The sequence below is a fragment of the Vipera ursinii genome (genome assembly GCF_947247035.1).
Source record: "Vipera ursinii genome assembly, chromosome: 16".
Classification (NCBI taxonomy): Eukaryota; Metazoa; Chordata; class Lepidosauria; order Squamata; family Viperidae; genus Vipera; species Vipera ursinii.
The window spans coordinates 4,062,667-4,080,660 of record NC_139529.1 but is presented as its reverse complement, the minus strand read 5'-3'; the positions used below and the strand labels follow the sequence as shown (position 1 = coordinate 4,080,660).

The window sequence follows — 17,994 nt, the reverse complement described above, 5'->3', positions numbered from 1 at the left end:
TTCAACTCCCAGAATTCCTCAGCCAGCATCGGGAACTATGGCCCCCTCATGACTCGTGGACTTCAACTCCCAGAATTCCTCAGCCAGCATGGCTCAGCTTGGAAACCTCTCCCTTTCCCCTCAGCATGGCTGACTCGGGAATTCTGGGAGTTGAAGTCCACGAGTCATAAAAGAGCCAAGGTTGCCTATCCCTGGCCTGGGTGATCTGCTATGGCAGGCCAAGGAGGTGGTGGGTGGTCCTGTGGGCGATGGGGGGCGTAGTGGGGGGGGCGGGGGGCAGTTTTGGGGCACTCGGTTTCTAAAAGGTTCACCATCACTGTCCTAAACCCATGAGGAGAAGGCTAGGTTACAAGCTGAGGGAGACAGGCCACATGCAGATCCACACACGCGCACACACACTCATTTCCCTTCTTGCTCTTCCGTCATGGCCTCCCGGCCTCAAAAGCCTGGAGGACTTGAGTACAGGTCATCCTCGACTTACGATCCAATTTCTGTTGCTAAGTGAGACCTTGGTTCACTGAGTTTCCACCGCCACATTTGCTAAGCGAATCACTGCAGCTGTCGTTTAAATTAGTCACAGGGTTGTGAAGGGAAGCTGGCTTCCCTTGTGGACTTCCCCTGTCGGGAGGTGGCGAAAGGGGATAACGGGATTCCCCCCTCCCTCCCCCCCGGGATGCTGCGGCCGTCGTAAATGTGAACCAGTGGCCAAGCCTCTGGATTTTGATCACGTGATCGTGGGGACGCTGCGGAGGTCGTAGCTATGAAAAACGGTCCTAGCTCCCTTTTTTCCCCAGTGCCGTTGTGAGTTCGAGTGGGCACTAAACAAACCGTTGTAAGTTGAGGACTACTGTGTAACTCGACCGAGGAGAGCCTGGTTAGAGCTCCGTTGAAGGCCGCTGCTTCTCCTCTGAGCCTTCAGGAGCCTCTCCGTGGTCGGGCGTGTGGAAAGCCACGTAGGGACACCGCTTGACGTTCAGGCAGACCAATTTTTCCAAGCTTGCCGTGTTCACGATTCGGAAGCCGGCGGCACCGCCAAAAGTGCTGGGCTTCCAGTATTCGGGGGAGCAGATGGGGTTCCCCAGGAGCCCCTTCAAGGAGAAGGGAGCCCCCATCTCTATCATGCTCTCTCCAAAGATGCTGTTGGGGTAGGTCTTCTCCACCAACAGGCCGGGGAAGAACTCCAGAGCATCAATGTCTCCATACAGCGCTTCCAGCTTGGCAACCATGTTCTCATCGTCTGCACCGAGGAGAGAAAAGAGAGAAATCAGGCAACGAGGCACCTCAGCTTGTGAAGGACATGCAAAGATTGTCCACATCTGGACTCGGCTTTGCTGCTGCCTCCCCCCACTGTGGAAAAGCTATTTGGGGAGAGCTGGAGAAGCTTCTTGGGAGGAGAAGCGAAACGTCTTCAAATGTAAAAGCAGGGAAGGGGCCCGTTGATGTTTTCAACACTCAAGAAATGCTTGAGGGTGGAAGGAATTGCTACATCCACACAACTGTACACGTCCATTTGGACAAGCCCTCAAAAGAACTCTTCCTCTTGTCCTGTCATCCCCACAAATTCATCTTTAGAAGCAAAGCACGTCTTCCTTCCCCTGTCCTGACCATGTTCTACAGGGGGACAATCCTGTCGTACAGAATTACAGTCTAGTTTGGAAGCATCCCTGCTTCAGACAGGAAGGCGGTGCAGAGAGTGGTGAGGACGGCCAAAAAGATCATGGGCAGTTCCCTCCCTCCCATCCAGGACATAGCACAAAAGCGTTGTTTGAACAGGGTCTGTAAGATTGTCTGGGACACTACTCATCCTCTTCACAACCTGTTTTCCTTGTTACCTTCTGGGAGGAGGGGGCTTCGTAGTATGTATGTATTTATTTATTTATTTATTTATTTATTTATTTATTTATTTATTTATTTATTTATTTATTTATTTATTTATTTATTTTTGGGACTTATATGCCGCCCTATCTCCCGAAGGACTCAGGGCGGCTAACAACAGTAACATATAATAAATACATAAGTTAAGATAAAAATTAAAATTAAAGGCCTCTGTACAATAAATTAAAATTAAAATAAATTAAAAGTTAGAGTTAAAAATTAAAAACATAATTAAAATCCCTGTCAGTCCAGGTCAGCCTGGTGGAAAAGGAGTGTTTTGAGGCCGCGGCGAAAGGACCGGAGATCTTGGGCCATCTGAAGCTCATGGGGGAGCTGGTTCCACAGGGATGGCGCTCCCACAGAGAAGGCCCTCCCCCTGGGGGTCGCCAGCCGACATTGTTTACCCGACGGTACCCTGAGGAGGCCTTCTCTGTGTGAGCGCCAGCCCTGTGGAACCAGCTCCCCCATGAGCTTCGGATGGCCCAAGATCTCCGGTCCTTTCGGCGTAGCAAAACATCCAGATTCAGCCACAGTTTCATTCCCTAGAGCAGGGGTCGGCAACCTCGGCTCTTTTATGACTCGTGGACTTCAACTCCCAGAATTCCTGAGCCAGCTACGCTGGCTCAGGAATTCTGGGAGTTGAAGTCCACGAGTCATAAAAGAGCCGAGGTTGCCGACCCCTGCCCTAGAGTATTAAACCTTGTGAACTCTCAAGTTTCCTCCTTCCGTTGTATATTCAAGATGGAGAGCGATTAGTATTTATATGTTACTTATGTGTAAGGATGTAGGTCTATACATATGTTGTACATAGTAAGTTTTAATTGTGCGTTATGCATGTGTACACTTTGAAGGAAGCAACTAGATTTCATTTTTAATGTGTGCCATTGTGCTCACAGGAAAAAAAAGGACAATAAAGGCTAATCTAATCTAATCTAAATCTAATCTAATCTATAGTAATAATAAAGTTGGAAGGGACCTTGGAGGTCATCTAGTCCAACCCCCTGCTCAGGCAGGAAACCCTACACCATTTCAGGCAAATAGCTGTCCAGTCTCCTCTTAAAAACTTCCAGTGTTGGAGCATTCACCGCTTCTGATGGCAGGTTGTTCCACTGGTTAATTGTTCTAACTGTCAGGAAGTTCCTCCTTAGTTCCAGGTTGCTTCTCTTCTTGATGAGTTTCCATCTGTTGCTTCTTGTCCTGCCTTCAGGTACTTTGGAGAATAGCTTGACTCCCTCTTCTTTGGGGCCGCCCCTGAGATACTGGAAGACTGCTATCATGTCCCCCCCTCGTCCTTCTCATCATTAAACTACACATACCCAATTCCAGCAACCGTTCCTGATATGTTTCAGCCTCCAGTCCCCTAATCATCTTTGTTGCTCTTCTCTGCACTCTTTCCAGAGTCTCAACCTCTTTTTTACACGAAGGTGACCAAAACTGGATGCAGGATTCCAACCTATTCTAATCTAATCTAAAAAGTCCTGTTTGGCTTTCCAGATAGGGACATGTGCTCATTCTGGTACCCAACATGGCCAAGGCAATTCTTTCAAGAGGTCCATACATGCTGACAGCATCTGAAGAAGCTGACTTAGAGGTTTCTCCTGGGGCTGTTACCTGTCAGTTCTCGGAAGGATGTGTACGGCTTCAGATGGAACCTCTTTCGGTATTCGTTAAAAGGCCGGAAACGCAACAGCCGCGATTCCTTGATCACTCCAATAGACACTTTGAGAAGATTCTTGTTGATATTCGGCTTCCCACCGATCTGAAACGGAGAGTCAAAGAAGGCCCTTTGTCAAGAACAATTTTAAAAAATATATTGTCTGATACAGACCGGTCTCTGGATCTACAGCCTGAGACATTCCTACTCTTCCAGCAGACCATCAGAATCAGAATAGAGCTGGAAGGGACCTTGAAGGTCATCTAGTCCAGCCCCCTGCTCAAGCGGGAGACCCTAGACCAGGGGTGTCAAACTGCCGGCCCGCGGGCCGGAGCGTCACGGAGAAACTGCGCCCATCCCATTGCCGGCAATGGGAAAAAGTTCCGATACGTCGCGCGATGTCATGTGACGTCATGAGTTTGACATGTCTGCCCTAGACCAGACAAGTGGCCGTCTCTTCTTCAAATCAAGGAAGGAAGGAAGGAAGGAAGGAAGGAAGGAAGGAAGGAAGGAAGGAAGGAAGGAAGGAAGGAAGGAAGGAAGGAAGGAGATGGGAATGAAGGAGATGGGAAGGAAGGAAGGAAGGAAGGAAGGAAGGAAGGAAGGAAGGAAGGAAGGAAGGAGGGAGATGGGAATGAAGGAGATAGGAAGGAAGGAAGGAAGGAAGGAAGGAAGGAGATGGGAATGAAGGAGATGGGAATGAAGGAGATGGGAAGGAAGGAAGGAAGGAAGGAAGGAAGGAAGGAAGGAAGGAAGGAAGGAAGGAAGGAAGGAAGGAAGGAAGGAAGGAAGGAGATGGGAATGAAGGAGATGGGAAGGAAGGAAGGAAGGAGATGGGAATGAGGGAAGGAAGGAAGGAAGGAAGGAAGGAAGGAAGGAAGGAAGGAAGGAAGGAAGGAATATAACAGAGTTGGAAGGGACCTTGGAGGTCTTCTAGTCCAGCCCCCTGCTCAAGCAAGGAGACCCTATACCATTTCGGACAAATGGCTGTCCAGTCTCCCCTCAAAAGCCTCCAATTTTCATGTTCAAATGGGACTTTTTGGCTAGGAGATGAAGATAGCTCAGAATTGGCACCTTTGAAGAGGAAGACGAAGGCGGGCCAGATGCAACCTTCCCCCCCCCCTTTGCTCTGCAAGCAGACTCCCCCGGTTCTTGCCAGCGGACCCACCTGTCCAGCTCGCTGCTTGGAGAAGGCCTCCACCAGGGTCTCTAGGCTATAGTGGGTGAAAATGGTGTGGTTGAAAAGGAACTGGTCGTAGCTGAATTCTCGGTCCGGCAGCTGGAAGGAGTCTGGCATTAAGGCGTGCCAGTGGTACAGCTGGTTGAACTCCAGAGCAATGCGGTTCTGGTACTGGAACTGGGCCCCAAAAAGAAGCTCAGGCTCAAACATCAGCTTCAGGTGGTAGCCGCTGAGATGCTGGACGTAGTCCTCAATGACAATTTTGATCGTCTCGCCTGGAAAGAGCAGAAGTTTAGACTAACAGAGTCAGAAGGGACCTCGGAGGTCTTCTAGCCCAACCCCCTGCTCAGGCAGGAAAGCCTATAAACCGTTTCAGACCAATTGGTTGTCCAGTCTCTTCTTAAAAACGTCCAGTGTTGGAGCATTCACAACTTCTGGAGGCAGGTGGTTCCACTGGTTAATTGTCCTCACTGTCAGGAGGTTTCTCCTTAGTTCCAGGTTGCTTCTCTCCTGGATTAGTTTCCATCCATTGCTTCTTGTCCTGCCTTCGGGCGCTTTGGAGAACAGCTTGACTCCCTCTTCTTTGGGGCAGCCCCTGAGATACTGGAACATTGCTATCATGTCCCCCCTTCTCCTTCTCTTCATTAAACTAGAGATACCCAATTCCAGGAACCGTCCCTTATACGTTTTAGCCTCCAGTCCCCTGATCATCTTTGTTGCTCTTTGCACAGTTCTAGAGTCTCAACATCTTGTTTACATCGTGCTGAACAAAACGGTATGCCTTACTTTTGTTTAACCTTGGATTTCATTTTGTTAGATGGTTTTTCAGGTGACAACTCAAGTTGTACACACACACACACACACACACACAGACACACACACACGTGTGCGCGGCAGGAAAATTGCATTGGCTGTGAAGGCCTCTAAAATACCTTCTGAAATAGCTAAGAGTTGGGACAATAATTAAATACTAGCTTATTAACTTTATTGCCTGTTTGGGACTTCCTATGAACCCCAAACTCACAACAGGCAGCTTGGGCACCCTGCAGCCCCCCCCCCCCCCGTCCACCTGTCAGAATCAGCCGGGCGGTCTGGAACAGCTGCTCGTCATCCCAGGTGGGGTGTTCCTGTTTCAGGAGGTCACAGACCCGATTGTGTTCCCGCAGCCAGAGGGTGGCATACATCAGGAGGCCTGGGAGAAGACCGAAGACTTCTTGGCCCAGGGCAAACATCTGCTCCGGAGGGGTGCCCTTTGGGTAGATCATGTGCACGGCGGCTTCCAGCACTGTTGGGGGGTAGATCTCTCCCTTGATCACCTGGGGAGAGGAGGACAAAGGATCACACTTGGGAGGTGGGAAGAGCATCAGCCAGAAAAGCTAACACGATCCCGGGTTGTATAAACAGAGGCACAGCATCAAAATCAGGTGAAGTATTGGGGCCGCTTTATAAAGCCTTAGTAAGGTCCCACATGCAATACGGCATCCGGTTTCGGTTACCACGTTACAAAAAAAGATGTGGAGACTTTGGGAAAAGTCCAAAGAAGAGCAACTAAGATGATTACAGGCCTGGAGACAAAAAAAAAAACCCCTATGAAGAACGGTTGCAGAATTTGGGTTTGGCCAGTCTGGAGAAAAGATGGACTAGGGATGTGTTCCAGTATTTGAGAGGCTGCCACAAAGAAGAGGGTGTGTGTGTGTGTGTGTGTGTCAGGTTATTCTCCAAAGCACCAGAAGGCAGGAGGAGAAACAATGGATGGAAACTAATCAAGGAGAGAAGCAACCTGGAATTGAGGAGAAAAGTCCTGACAGTGAGGACAATTAACCAGTGGAACAGCTGGCCACCAGAAGTCGTGGGTGCTTCATCACTGGAGGTTTTTAAGAAGAGGCTGGACAGCCACTTGTCTGAAATGGTATAGGATCTCCTGCTTGAGCTGGACTATATGACCTCCGAGGTCCCTTCTAGATTCTATTCTATTTTTTTTTATTATTTTAATTCCATTTATATCCCGCCCTTCTCCGAAGACTCAGGGCGGCTTACAAGCTAAGCAGTAGCCTTCATTCTATGTATATGCCTGCTTGTTAGGGTTTTCACACACACCCCAAGCGGCATTATTACAAAGTCATTATTCCATCCAATAATTCTATTCTATTATTCTATTCTATTCTATTCTATTCTATTCTATTCTATTCTATTCTATTCTATTCTATTCTATTCTATTCTATTCCATTCCATTCCATTCCAATTTCTTTTCTATTCTATTCTATTCTATTCTATTCTATTCTATTCTATTCCTTATTCTATTATCTATTCTATTCTATTCATTCCATTCCAATTTCTGTTCTATTCTATTCTATTCTATTCTATTCTATTCTTCATTCCACTATTCTATTCTATTCTATTCTATTCTATTCCTTATTCTATTATCTATTCTATTCTATTCATTCCATTCCAATTTCTGTTCTATTCTATTCTATTCTATTCTATTCTATTCTATTCTATTCTATTATTCTTCATTCCACTATTCTATTCTATTCTATTCTATTCTATTCTATTCTATTCTATTCTATTCTATTCTATTCTATTCTATTCTATTCTATTCTATTCTTCATTCCACTATTCTATTCTATTCTATTCTATTCTATTCTATTCTATTCTATTCTATTCTATTCTATTCTATTCTATTCTATTCTATTCTATTCTATTCTATCCCAAGCATCATAGAAGGCTTCCCCAGTTGTTGCCATCGGCTGTGCTGGATAACAGCTCTGACAAGGCTGTTATCAAACAATTGGCATCCCACCAAGGGTAGATTCAAGGCCTTGGGGTTTGCTGCGCTCTTACACAGCATCATTTTTCTCTTGTGTTTCATTTGCTACAAAGAAAAATACACCTGGGCAGGCAAAGGAGCCCCCCCACACACACACACAATTGCTAAATTCCCCGCAAAGCAGAGGGTAGGCAGACGAGAAGGGGGGGGGAGCTGGGAAGCTGCCTTCTTCATCCTGGACTCCACCTGCCATCGTCCCCTTCTGGCTGGGAACGAGCGGCAGAGTGGTCCAGCAAATGGGGAGGACTGTGAAAATGTGGGGCATTTGCCAGCGTGCCCTACAGAGGAGATGCTTTGTGGGGAGGGGGGTGAAATCCACAGCCAGGCACAAACTCCCCCTCCCCCCCGCCGAGTTAAGTTTAAGTTTAAGTTTAAGTTTATTATATTTGTATACCGCCCTTCTCCCGAAGGACTCAGGGCGGTGAACAGGGCACATATAAAAATACAGAGTACAAAAATTAAAAGAGAATTAAATAGGAGCCCGAACTAAAACAATAGATAATAGTATAAAAATAGTATGAAAATCCACAATAAAAACCCCAACACATCCCCTATCAGGCAAGGCCGGCTTGTTCAAATAGATAGGTTTTCAGACCACGTCGGAAGGAGCGAAGGTCAGGCGTTTCTGCAGGCGACAAGAGGCTTCTTTGACTTTCTCACCTGGTATTTCAGCTTCCCGTCCTTGAAGAGACGCAGCTGATGCTGGCGCTCCAGGTTGTCTCCGTAGATGTGGCCAAGATCCACCTTGCAAGGAAGAGCCGACATAACAACCCAGTGAGTCATTTCTCTGTCTCCTCTGGGTCTGTGCGAGCGTGTGTGCTTGTGTTGTGTGTGCGAGAGAGGGAGACGGTTCGGTACAGGTGGTCCCCGACTTACAATAGGTCATTGGGTGACCGCTCAAAGTCACAGTGCCACCGGAAAAAGGGACTTAGGGCTGTTTCCCCACAGATACGGCCTTTGCAGCATCCCCCACGGTTATGGGATCAAAATTCAGAGGATCAGGCAGTGGTTCATGCTTATAACCGTTGCTGTGTCCCGAGATCAGGCAATTAATCTGGCTGGACTGGAAGACTATTTCTATTCTATTCTATTCTATTCTATTCTATTCTATTCTATTCTATTCTATTCTATTCTATTCTATTCTATTCTATTCTATTCTATTCTATTCTATACTCTATTCTATTTTTCTATTCTATTCTGTTCTATTTTTCTATTCTATTCTATTCTAATTTTCTATTCTATTCTATTCTATTCTATATTCTATTTTATTATTATTTGTATTCTATTCTATTTTTTCTTTTCTTTTCTTTTCTATTCTATTCTATTCTATATTCTATTCTATTCTGTTCTATATTCTATTTTATTATTATTTGTATTCTATTCTATTTTTTCTTTTCTTTTCTTTTCTTTTCTTTTCTATTCTATTCTATATTCTATTCTATTCTATTCTATTCTATTCTATTCTATTCTATTCTATTCTGTTCTATTCTGTTCCGTTCCATATTCTATTCTATTTTTCTATTCTATTCTATTCTATTTTCTATTCTATTCTATTATTATTTCTATTCTATTCTATATGGAATAGAATAGAATAGAATAGAATAGAATAGAATAGAATAGAATAGAATAGAATAGAATAGAATAGAATAGAATAGAATAGAATAGAATAGAATAGGAGCTGGAAGGGACCTTATAGGTCATCTAGTCCAACCCCCTGCCCAAGCAGGAGACCCCACACCTTTTCTGACCAATGGCAGCCCAGTCTCCTCTTGAAAGCTTCCAGTAGGGTAGACTAAGCCAAGCCCCGCCGTGAGAAATGTTGGGGACCCTTGAATCAATTCCGGGGGCTCTGGATCTGCCCCCCTCAGGTGTCTCCCCACCGAAGCTAAGGCGAGAGGCCTCCAACTTCCTCTTCCGGGGCTGAGCGTGGCCCTTCCCCACCTCAGGATCTGCCCACCACAGCCTCACAGCCGGGTTGTTGATTCTGATCTAGGGAGAGGATTATTGGGGCCTGCTTCTCTCCTCACCCCGTGGCCCAAAGCCCGGGTGAATCCGCGGCCCATCTTCCCAAACGTCTTGAAGAACTGGTGGGTGAAGTGCTGGGCAAAGAAGGCGAACATCAAGTTGGTCCTCTGCGGGTCCGGATGGAACGTCCGGCGCAGCAGAAGTTCTTCGGCCACCAGCTCGGCTGCTGGCAGCTCCAGTGGTCCTGTGAGGCCAAGAAGAAAGCCCTGTCCGGGTCTGGTCTCCTGGGCATGTGCCAGTCTCCTCCTGTCCTCCTCCTCCTCCTCCTCCTCCTCCTCCATTCCACAAATCCCACTCCCTTCTATACTGATGATTTTACCTAGTTGGATCATGAAACATCTCGAAGAAAACAACCAAGTTCAGGGAGAACCAAGTATTCTGCAATCCTCCTCCTCTCCCTCCTCCTCCTCCTCCTCCTCCCTCCACCTCTTCCTTCTTCTTCTCTCTCGTCCTCCTTCTTCTCCCCCTCCTTCTTGTCTCTCTTCTTCTCCCCTCTCCTCCTCCACCTTCTTCTCTCTCCACCTCTTCCTTCTTCTCTCATCCTTCTTCTCCTCCTCCTCGTCCCTCTTCTTCCCCTCCTCCTCCTCCTCCTCCTCCTTCTTCTCCCTCCTCCTCCTCCTTCTCCTCCCTCCACCTCTTCCTTCTTCTCTCTCATCCTCCTTCTTCTCCCTCCTCCTCCTCCTCCTGACAAAGCAGAGCCAGGCAGCTGGGAAAAGGGGCTACAGCATGAAGTACCTTTCACTCCCATCGGAGTGGGGCAGTTGGGGGGCACCGGCGGGAGGATGCGGGTGAAGTAGCTGAGGTTGCTGTAGGATTCCCAGTTCAGGTATCCGTAGTTGCCGCTGAAGGTGGGCGGGCTGGGGATGAGGTTGGCACGGGCTGCCGGGCGAGAGGCGGGAAGATGGAAGAGAGCTCAGAGAGCAGGCACCTGGGACTGGCAGGGGGGGGTGGGAAGTGTCCCGGGACTGGCAGCTGGGTGGCTCTGGGCCTGGTGAGCCTCTCAAGCCCAAGAGGGCAGGAAGCCTTTCTGAAGAGCTGTGCCAGTCCGAGCCCTCGCCCGCTCACCCGTTAACACCAGCCGCATCAGGTCCGAGCCCTCGCCCGCTCACCCGTTAACACCAGCCGCATCAGAAGACCTCGGACGAAAGTCCGGTTGATGAGGCTCCACAGCCAACGGAAGTGGGTCAGCAGGTGGTGAACGGAAGACGGCCCCGGCTTCAGGGTGTGGTACAGCCATGTCCAGAACTCCGCTGGGGGAGGCATGGGGGGGAAAGAACTTTTTTTTAAAAAAACCACAGATATTTCCTTAAAGATGTCCCATTTGGAGGGTTTGCCAGGAAGAACCAATGGAAGCTTCCCTTCTCAGTTCTGGGGAGTGATGGGAGGGTACATTGAGGTAGAGTGCCTCTGAACCGGGAGGTTCTGTGCCTCGGCTTCTCTCTGTGTACACAGACGTCGGAGGCGATACTCACCCGAGCTGCAGTTGGTGCCATAGTATCCCGTCCGGGTGCAATCACATTCGTAGCCCTCCGTGCCAACCCGGACGCACAAACCGCTGTGTTGGCAGGGAAAATAGCAGCACGGGTCCACTGCAAGGAGAAAGAGGGAAGCAAGGAAGGACAAGAAGCAAAATCACAGGATTGTTTGCTGCCAGATAAATAAATAAATAAATAAAAATGAGCAGGGTGTGAAATGTAATCATGGACAAATCAAGAAACTGCCCAGGGTCGCTCAAGCAGAGAAGGGCGGTGAGGAAACTTGATAGATCAATCCATCAATCAGGACTTCTGGGTAAAAGCTCAAATTACTAGCCCTGAGGATATGGAGAAGTTGTTCTGGGTTCTTAATCAATCGGAAAGCTGCTGAGTAATAAATTTGCTTTCTTTGGGGAGATTTCACCTGAGTTTGTTTTCACGTCAGGAAATGTGGTTTACAAGTTAATCCTCGAGTTACTGTCACAGCTGAGCCCAAAGTTTCTGTGGTTAAATAAGACATGTCATGGTTCCGAGAAATGAAACTCTTCAAAGAACTTCCAGGCAATTGTTTACCTTAAAGAATCTTTATTCGAGAAGCGTAACTTGGGCATGTACACAGGCGAATCCGAAATCTGAATTCCCCTCCCCTCAACAGATCGGATCAAGCACAATTCCCTCCTCTAACTAACAGTCATAAATCAAAAATGGCAAATATAGACAGCACACTAAAAAGCAGAGACATCACCCTGCCAACAAAAGTGCGTATAGTCAAGGCTATGGTCTTTCCAGTTGCAATGTGTGGCTGTGAAAGTTGGACCATAACAAAGGTTGAGTGCCAAAGAATGGAGGCCTTTGAACTCTGGTGCTGGAGAAGACTCCTGCGAGTCCCTTGGACTGCAAGGCGATCAAACCGGTCAGTCCTAGACTAGACTAGACTGCTCTTTAGAAGCAGTCAATAAAACATATAATAATAATTAAAAAATCTTTTTTGCGAACATTTTGTCATGGTTCTGACTAATGAAACACTTCAAAGAACCTCCAGGCATTGTTTACGCTAAAAAGTCTATAATAATGAGAACAAATTGTCAACAGGGCATGGATGGATGCCGAGATCTGAATTCCACTCCCTTCAACAGGTAATATCTGGCACAGTTCCCTCCTCCAATTTGCAGTCATAAATCACATTCTCCCATCAGTTTGAAGGGCAAAGTTTCCTTCTGCACTTGCTGCCATTTCTTATCTTATTAAAAACAACTGGGGTAACATTCTCCCTGGACTATAAGAAAGGCTGAGCGCCAAAGAATGGAGGCCTTTGAACTCTGGTGCTGGAGAAGACTCCTGCGAGTCCCTTGGACTGCAAGGCGATCAAACCGGTCAGTCCTAGAGGAGATCAACCCTGACTGCTCTTTAGAAGGCCAGATCCTGAAGCTGAAACTCAAATCCTTTGGCCACCTAATGAGAAGGAAGGACTCACTGGAGAAGAGCCTAATGCTGGGAAAGGTTGAGGGCAAGAGAAGAAGGGGACGACAGAGAAGGAGGTGGCTGGATGGAGTCACTGAAGCAGGAGACGTGAGCTTAAATGGACTCCAGAAGATGGTAGAGGACAGGAAAGCATGGAGGAATGTTGTCCATGGGGTCGTGATGGGTCGGACATGACTTCGCAGCTAACAACAACAACAACAACAAAATCACATTCTCCAATTAGTTTGAAATGCAGGCCTTCTCTCCAGTTCTCCAACCCGTTATTTCTTATCACCTCTTATTTCAAAAAAACCTTGGTTCTCACCCTGTTACAACATTGTTATGTCTAACTAATCCCCACACACAGTCTTCCTCCTCCCCTTAGAATTAACTCTAATGCTAAGAGTAAACCATAACAAGGAAAATGGCTGCATCTCCACACGTTGGCAAAGCAAGAACATCCGATGTTAGCAGCATTGACATTTGCCCCACTTTACGACCTTTCTGGCCACAGTCGTTAAGTGACTTGCTGGAGTCGTTCAATTAGTCACGTGGTCGCTAAGCGAATCTGACTTCCCTTTGCTCACCGTAAGGTCGCAAAAAAGAGGATCAGCTGACCTTGGAACCTTGCAACCGACAGAGATACATGCCAGTTGCCGAGCCTCTGAATTTGGATCACCTGACTATGAGGAGGCTGCAAAGGTCGCAACTGTGGAAAAAAGTCACAAGTCCCATTTTTCAGCGCCGTCGTAACTTTGAACGGTCACTATAAAAGAACTATTGTGAGATAGGACTACCTGCATTTGTCACCGGCCTGCATTGAATTGTGCCCTCAAACCGACAACCCTGTTGCCAATTTGACACAAGGGGTCGTTGACTTGTGAGCCAAAGCTTAGTTTGTTTAACATAGCTACAGTAGCCACCAAGAGGCAAATTAACTTCAGATTGGATCTAAGTCTGTTTGATTTCTTTCTTTTTTTTTAACCGACCCAATATTTGGTTTAAAAAAAAAACCCACACAAAACAAGAGTTACAAAGGAACAGGTAAGTTGCTTTAACACAGCAGCCTTACTTTTTAAAAAGGTCAATCTTGTCGAAGCAGGAAGTTTGCACGGCACCCCTTTGTCTGTCGTGATGGGGATTGCATCACTTTGCAGAGTTTTTGTTTTTTTTTAGTAGCGCAAAGCCAGGCCAGATGTCAGGAGTTCAGGCTGCTGTGACTGTGAATTGTAAAGTGCTAAGCAAACTTCCTATCCGTCACCCGTCTCAGAGTGGTGCCCGTTTCATGGCTGGTGGAGTTAGAGAAGAAAAAACAGCATCTAGTATTGAGATAAGCTTGAAGCCAGCTCTTAGAACATAGAAAAATAAGAGTTGGAAGGGACCGTGGAGGTCTTCTAGTCCAACCCCCTACTCGAGCAGGGGATCCTATATAATAATAATAATAATAATAATAATAATAATAATAATAATAATAATGATGATGATGATGATGATGATGATGATGAAGATGGAAAGGACCTTGGAGGTCATCTAGTCCAACCCCCTACTCGAGCAGGGGATCCTAAATAATAATAATAATAATAATAATAATAATAATAATAATAATAATAATAATAATAATAAAGTTGGAAGGGACCTTGGAGGTCATCTAGTCCAACCCCCTGCTCAGGCAGGAAACCCTATCCCATTTCAGACAAATGGCTGTCCAGTCTCTTCTTAAAAACTTCCAGTTTTTAAGCATTCACAGCTTCTGGAGGCAGGTTGTTCCACTGGTTAATTGTTCTAACTGTCAGGAAGTTTCTCCTTAGTTCTAGGTTGCTTCTCTCCGTTGCTTCTTGTCCTGCCTTCAGGTGCTTTGGAGAATAGCTTGACTCCTTCTTCTTTGTGGCAGCCCCTGAGATACTGGAGCACTGCTATCATGTCCCCCTCGCTTTTCTCTTCATTAAACTAGACACACCCAATTCCAGCAACTGTTCCTTATATTATTTTAACCTCCAGTCCCCTGATCATCTTTGTTGCTCTTCTCTGTACTCTTTCTAGAGTCTCAACATCTTTTTTTACATTGTAGTGACCAAAACTGGATGCAGTATTCCAGGTGTGGCCTTACCAAGGCATTGTAAAAGTGGCTGTATAGTATCTTCTTAAAAGCCTGCAGTGATGAAGCACTTCTAGAGGCTGGTTGTCCCACTGGCTAATTGTCTTCGCTGTTAGGAAGTTTCTTCTTAATTCCAGGTTGCTTCTCTCCTTGATGAGTTTCCATCCACTGTTTCTTGTGTTGCCCTCTGGTGCTTTGGAGAATAATTTGACCCCCCTCCTCTTTGTGGCAGCCCCTCAGATACTGGAATGCTGCTATCATGTCTCCCCTAGTCCTTCTTTTTTCCAGACTAGACCTACCCAAGGCCTGCAACCCTTTTAGCCTTCAGCCCCCTGATCATCTTTGTTGCTCTTCTCTGCAGCCTTTCTAGGGTCTCAACATCTTTTTTGTACTGCTAAGCTTGTAAGCCGCCCTGAGTCTTCGGAGAAGGGCGGGATATAAATGGAATTAAAATTAAAATAAATAAAAATTGCGGTCACCAGAACTGGATGCTCTTCCAGTTGCCCTTTAAGTGGAAAGGGGGATGTGAGGGTTTATCCTGGGTTACAGTCCTGGCGCACGTTTGTGCTCTGGGGGTAGAGGATGGTTCTAGAGACCCAGAGTGGTCAGGACAGAAGATGGCGTTCCTTGGTGGCTCCTGTTCTCAAACATTGCATTGCCTTCCCTTCGTGTCCATCTTCAGCAGCCCTTGGGGCAAAAAGTGGTTTTTATAGCCTTTTAAAAGACAGAGCTCTGATAAGACCCGTAGCGGTCTGAACTAAGAAGCATGGGCGGTACCCAGGAGGCTGAGAATGGGCTGGGAAGCCTTTGATTTTCAAGGCTAATTTCGAGAACCCCTTGGAGTTATGAAAGGTCAGACAGTTGAAGTCCTAGAGGCGGCCTAGGAGAAAAGCCTCAGAAGGGCCTTTGAGACGCTGGGAAAAGAGGGAGATTCGGGTCAGGCACTCAATGTGACTTGAACCCGTGACCCTGCTGAGAGGACCTGTGAAAGGAAAGGGCATGACAAGAGAAGCCACAGACCCAACTGGACTGGTCCAAATGGTGAAGAACACGCAAGCTCCAGGAAGGAGAAGATTCTTGAGCCCAACAGTTGTGCAAAATACAGGGAACATTACGGGCGCGCAAGGTTTTTTATTAGGGAAAAATCACACAGCATTCTTTGCGGGAAGGGTGGGACGAAAGGAGATGCTGGAAGATAGAGATTTTTTTCCCTCATTATTGCTTCCATTAAAAAACAAAACAACAAAAAAGCCCTCAGCAAAACTTGGGCAACAAACAACACATTCCGGGAAAATTCAGAATTACTGCCTCCTCTAGCGGGAGTCCCTCTGCCTCTTCTGACCAAGCTTCTCAACCAGGATTCAGAGCTGGCGAAACTATGTAAGACTTCAGATTCCCACCGTTCAAGTCCAGCTTGCAAGCTAGGCGGGAGAATGAGAAATTCAGCCGCCGCCACACCACGCTGGTACCCAACATCTCTGCCAACCGGGTTTCCCCCGCGTTAAAATCCTCCAGCAGTGCCTCTCTCCTTAGATGGTAGTCACGGAGGGAAGGCATCCTTTGCTTTGCTAAGACAGCTCGTTCATCTTTGTATCGTTTGCTCCTGAACCAATTCCCAATATGCTTAAAGATTCACAAAGGCCCATGGCAGAGCAAAGTCCCCGGAAGGGGGTCCAAAGACAGCGAGTGGGTCCGGATTAAAATCCACCCTCACTCAGAAGATCCCTGCCCAAGTTCTGCAGGCAATGATTCCCTGGGCACCTCGGTCACATCCAAGAGTTGCAAACTGACAGCGAATTTGGGGTGGGGGGTGGGGGTGGGGCGGCCAAGCCCCCACCCACCTCCACCCCATACCCCGGGTGTAGCCAGGTCTGTTTCAAACGGCTGGCTTTTTCGCCCTCTTTCGCCTTACCTGAACTGCAGTCTCCTGGGCTGGCATTCAGACCCACTAGCAACGCCAAGGGCAGGCAGGCAGACCACAAGCCTAGAAAACAAGAAAAGGGAATAATTGGGTGGGTGGGAGGAAAGTGTGGATGGGGTGAGGGGGGGGGAAGGCAGGAACTCGCCTGGGACTTACAGTGCATTGTGCAGGAGAGAAGGAAGGAAGGAGGGAGGGAGGGCCACTGTGCTTCCACCAGGCAGCTGAGCAGCTTCTGGACGTTTTTCTCCAAGACACCCTGGTCTCCACCTTCTTCCAAGCTCCTCCTCCTCCTCCTCCTCCTCTGCCTACTCTGGGATGTGGGTGCAGGAGCCTGGGGGCATCTTCTGACAGCACCCGAGCAAAACACCTTTGGCAGAAGCTCCAAATCTTGGGAGAGTCCCAGGAGAGTCTCCAGTTCTGAGTGTTAGGGGCCCCTGGCTCTCCAGTCGCCCGGCTCTTTCTCCCCCAGACATGCCTCCTCTTCCCTCCCGGGTCCTTGCAGGAGATAAGCGGTCGAGGCTTTTGTGGTTTTTAACTCCAGACTTCAGGAAGAGATGGGGGCTTTGGGGAGGGGGAACCCCTTTAGTTTTTGCGGGCTTGGGCGTGCGTTGGCACGCTTCACCCGAAGCTCCTAACCAGCTCCTCGTGGCTTGCTTGTCCAGGAAAGGCTGGTAGGGAATAAGCTGCTTCGGAAGGCCGGGCCCCGGGTATTAGTGTGTGTGTGTCTGTGTGTGTGAACTCCTCGGCTGCCCTGGCTTGGATCCGTGGTCTTGAAAGGCTCAGCTCCTCACCAGCCATGGAGACCCCCGACTCGACTCAGCCGTGGAGATCCCATTCTGGGAGAGGAAGCACAATTATGCTGGCCAGGAAGGCAGTCTTAAATGAAGCAGGGATGGGCAGCTGGGGCCACCTTATCAACGTCTCCCCACCTTCCCGAAGTCCCAGAAAGCATTCTTAGCAGCTCCGGCCCAGAACTGAGGCCCAGAACCAGATCGATTTTCTGGATGCCCTCTGCTCAGTAGCTGCTCCGAACTTTGCCTTGTCTTCTGATTTTTTTTTCCTTTCTGGATTTGTGTGGTTGCTGGCGGCTGGGATGTCTGCTCTCAGCCAGCCAGGTTGTCTTCGGAGGCATCAGGAGAGCTCTGCGCTGAACACACACAGACACACACAGACACACACACACAAACACAGGGGAAGACAAAAACTTTAATTTTGCAAATTCGGTCCTTCTTTTCATTCCCCCTGCTTTTCATTCCTGGTCTGAAATATTTCGCTCTTCTTCCCATCCCTCTCTCTCTCTCTCCCTCCTTCCCTCTCTCTCTCTCTCTCTCTCTCTCTCTTTCTTTTGTCATTCTTTCTAACCAGCAGTAAATTCCAAGGAGGAGCAATAGAAACCTACATTTAGCAAAAGAATGAAGCCGCAGGGCGTGTGTGTATGTGTGTGTGTCTCTCTCTCTCTGTTTTTTTTTTTATTACATTTA

At 47.6% G+C, this 17,994-nt stretch overlaps 1 protein-coding gene across 1 annotated transcript; it reads right to left on the bottom strand.

Annotated features, from left to right (window-relative positions):
- Window positions 1-257: 257 nt before the first annotated feature.
- Window positions 258-16,803, bottom strand: PTGS1 (prostaglandin-endoperoxide synthase 1). Its single transcript, XM_083375232.1, has 11 exons — window positions 16,670-16,803; window positions 16,505-16,576; window positions 11,034-11,150; window positions 10,671-10,811; window positions 10,297-10,440; window positions 9,564-9,745; window positions 8,197-8,280; window positions 5,779-6,025; window positions 4,698-4,984; window positions 3,487-3,634; window positions 258-1,237 (listed from the first exon to the last, which is right to left on the bottom strand). Exons 1-11 carry the CDS (start codon window positions 16,674-16,676, stop codon window positions 876-878), a joined length of 1,791 nt encoding a protein of 596 aa, XP_083231358.1. The 5' UTR covers window positions 16,677-16,803; the 3' UTR covers window positions 258-875.
- Window positions 16,804-17,994: the final 1,191 nt, after the last annotated feature.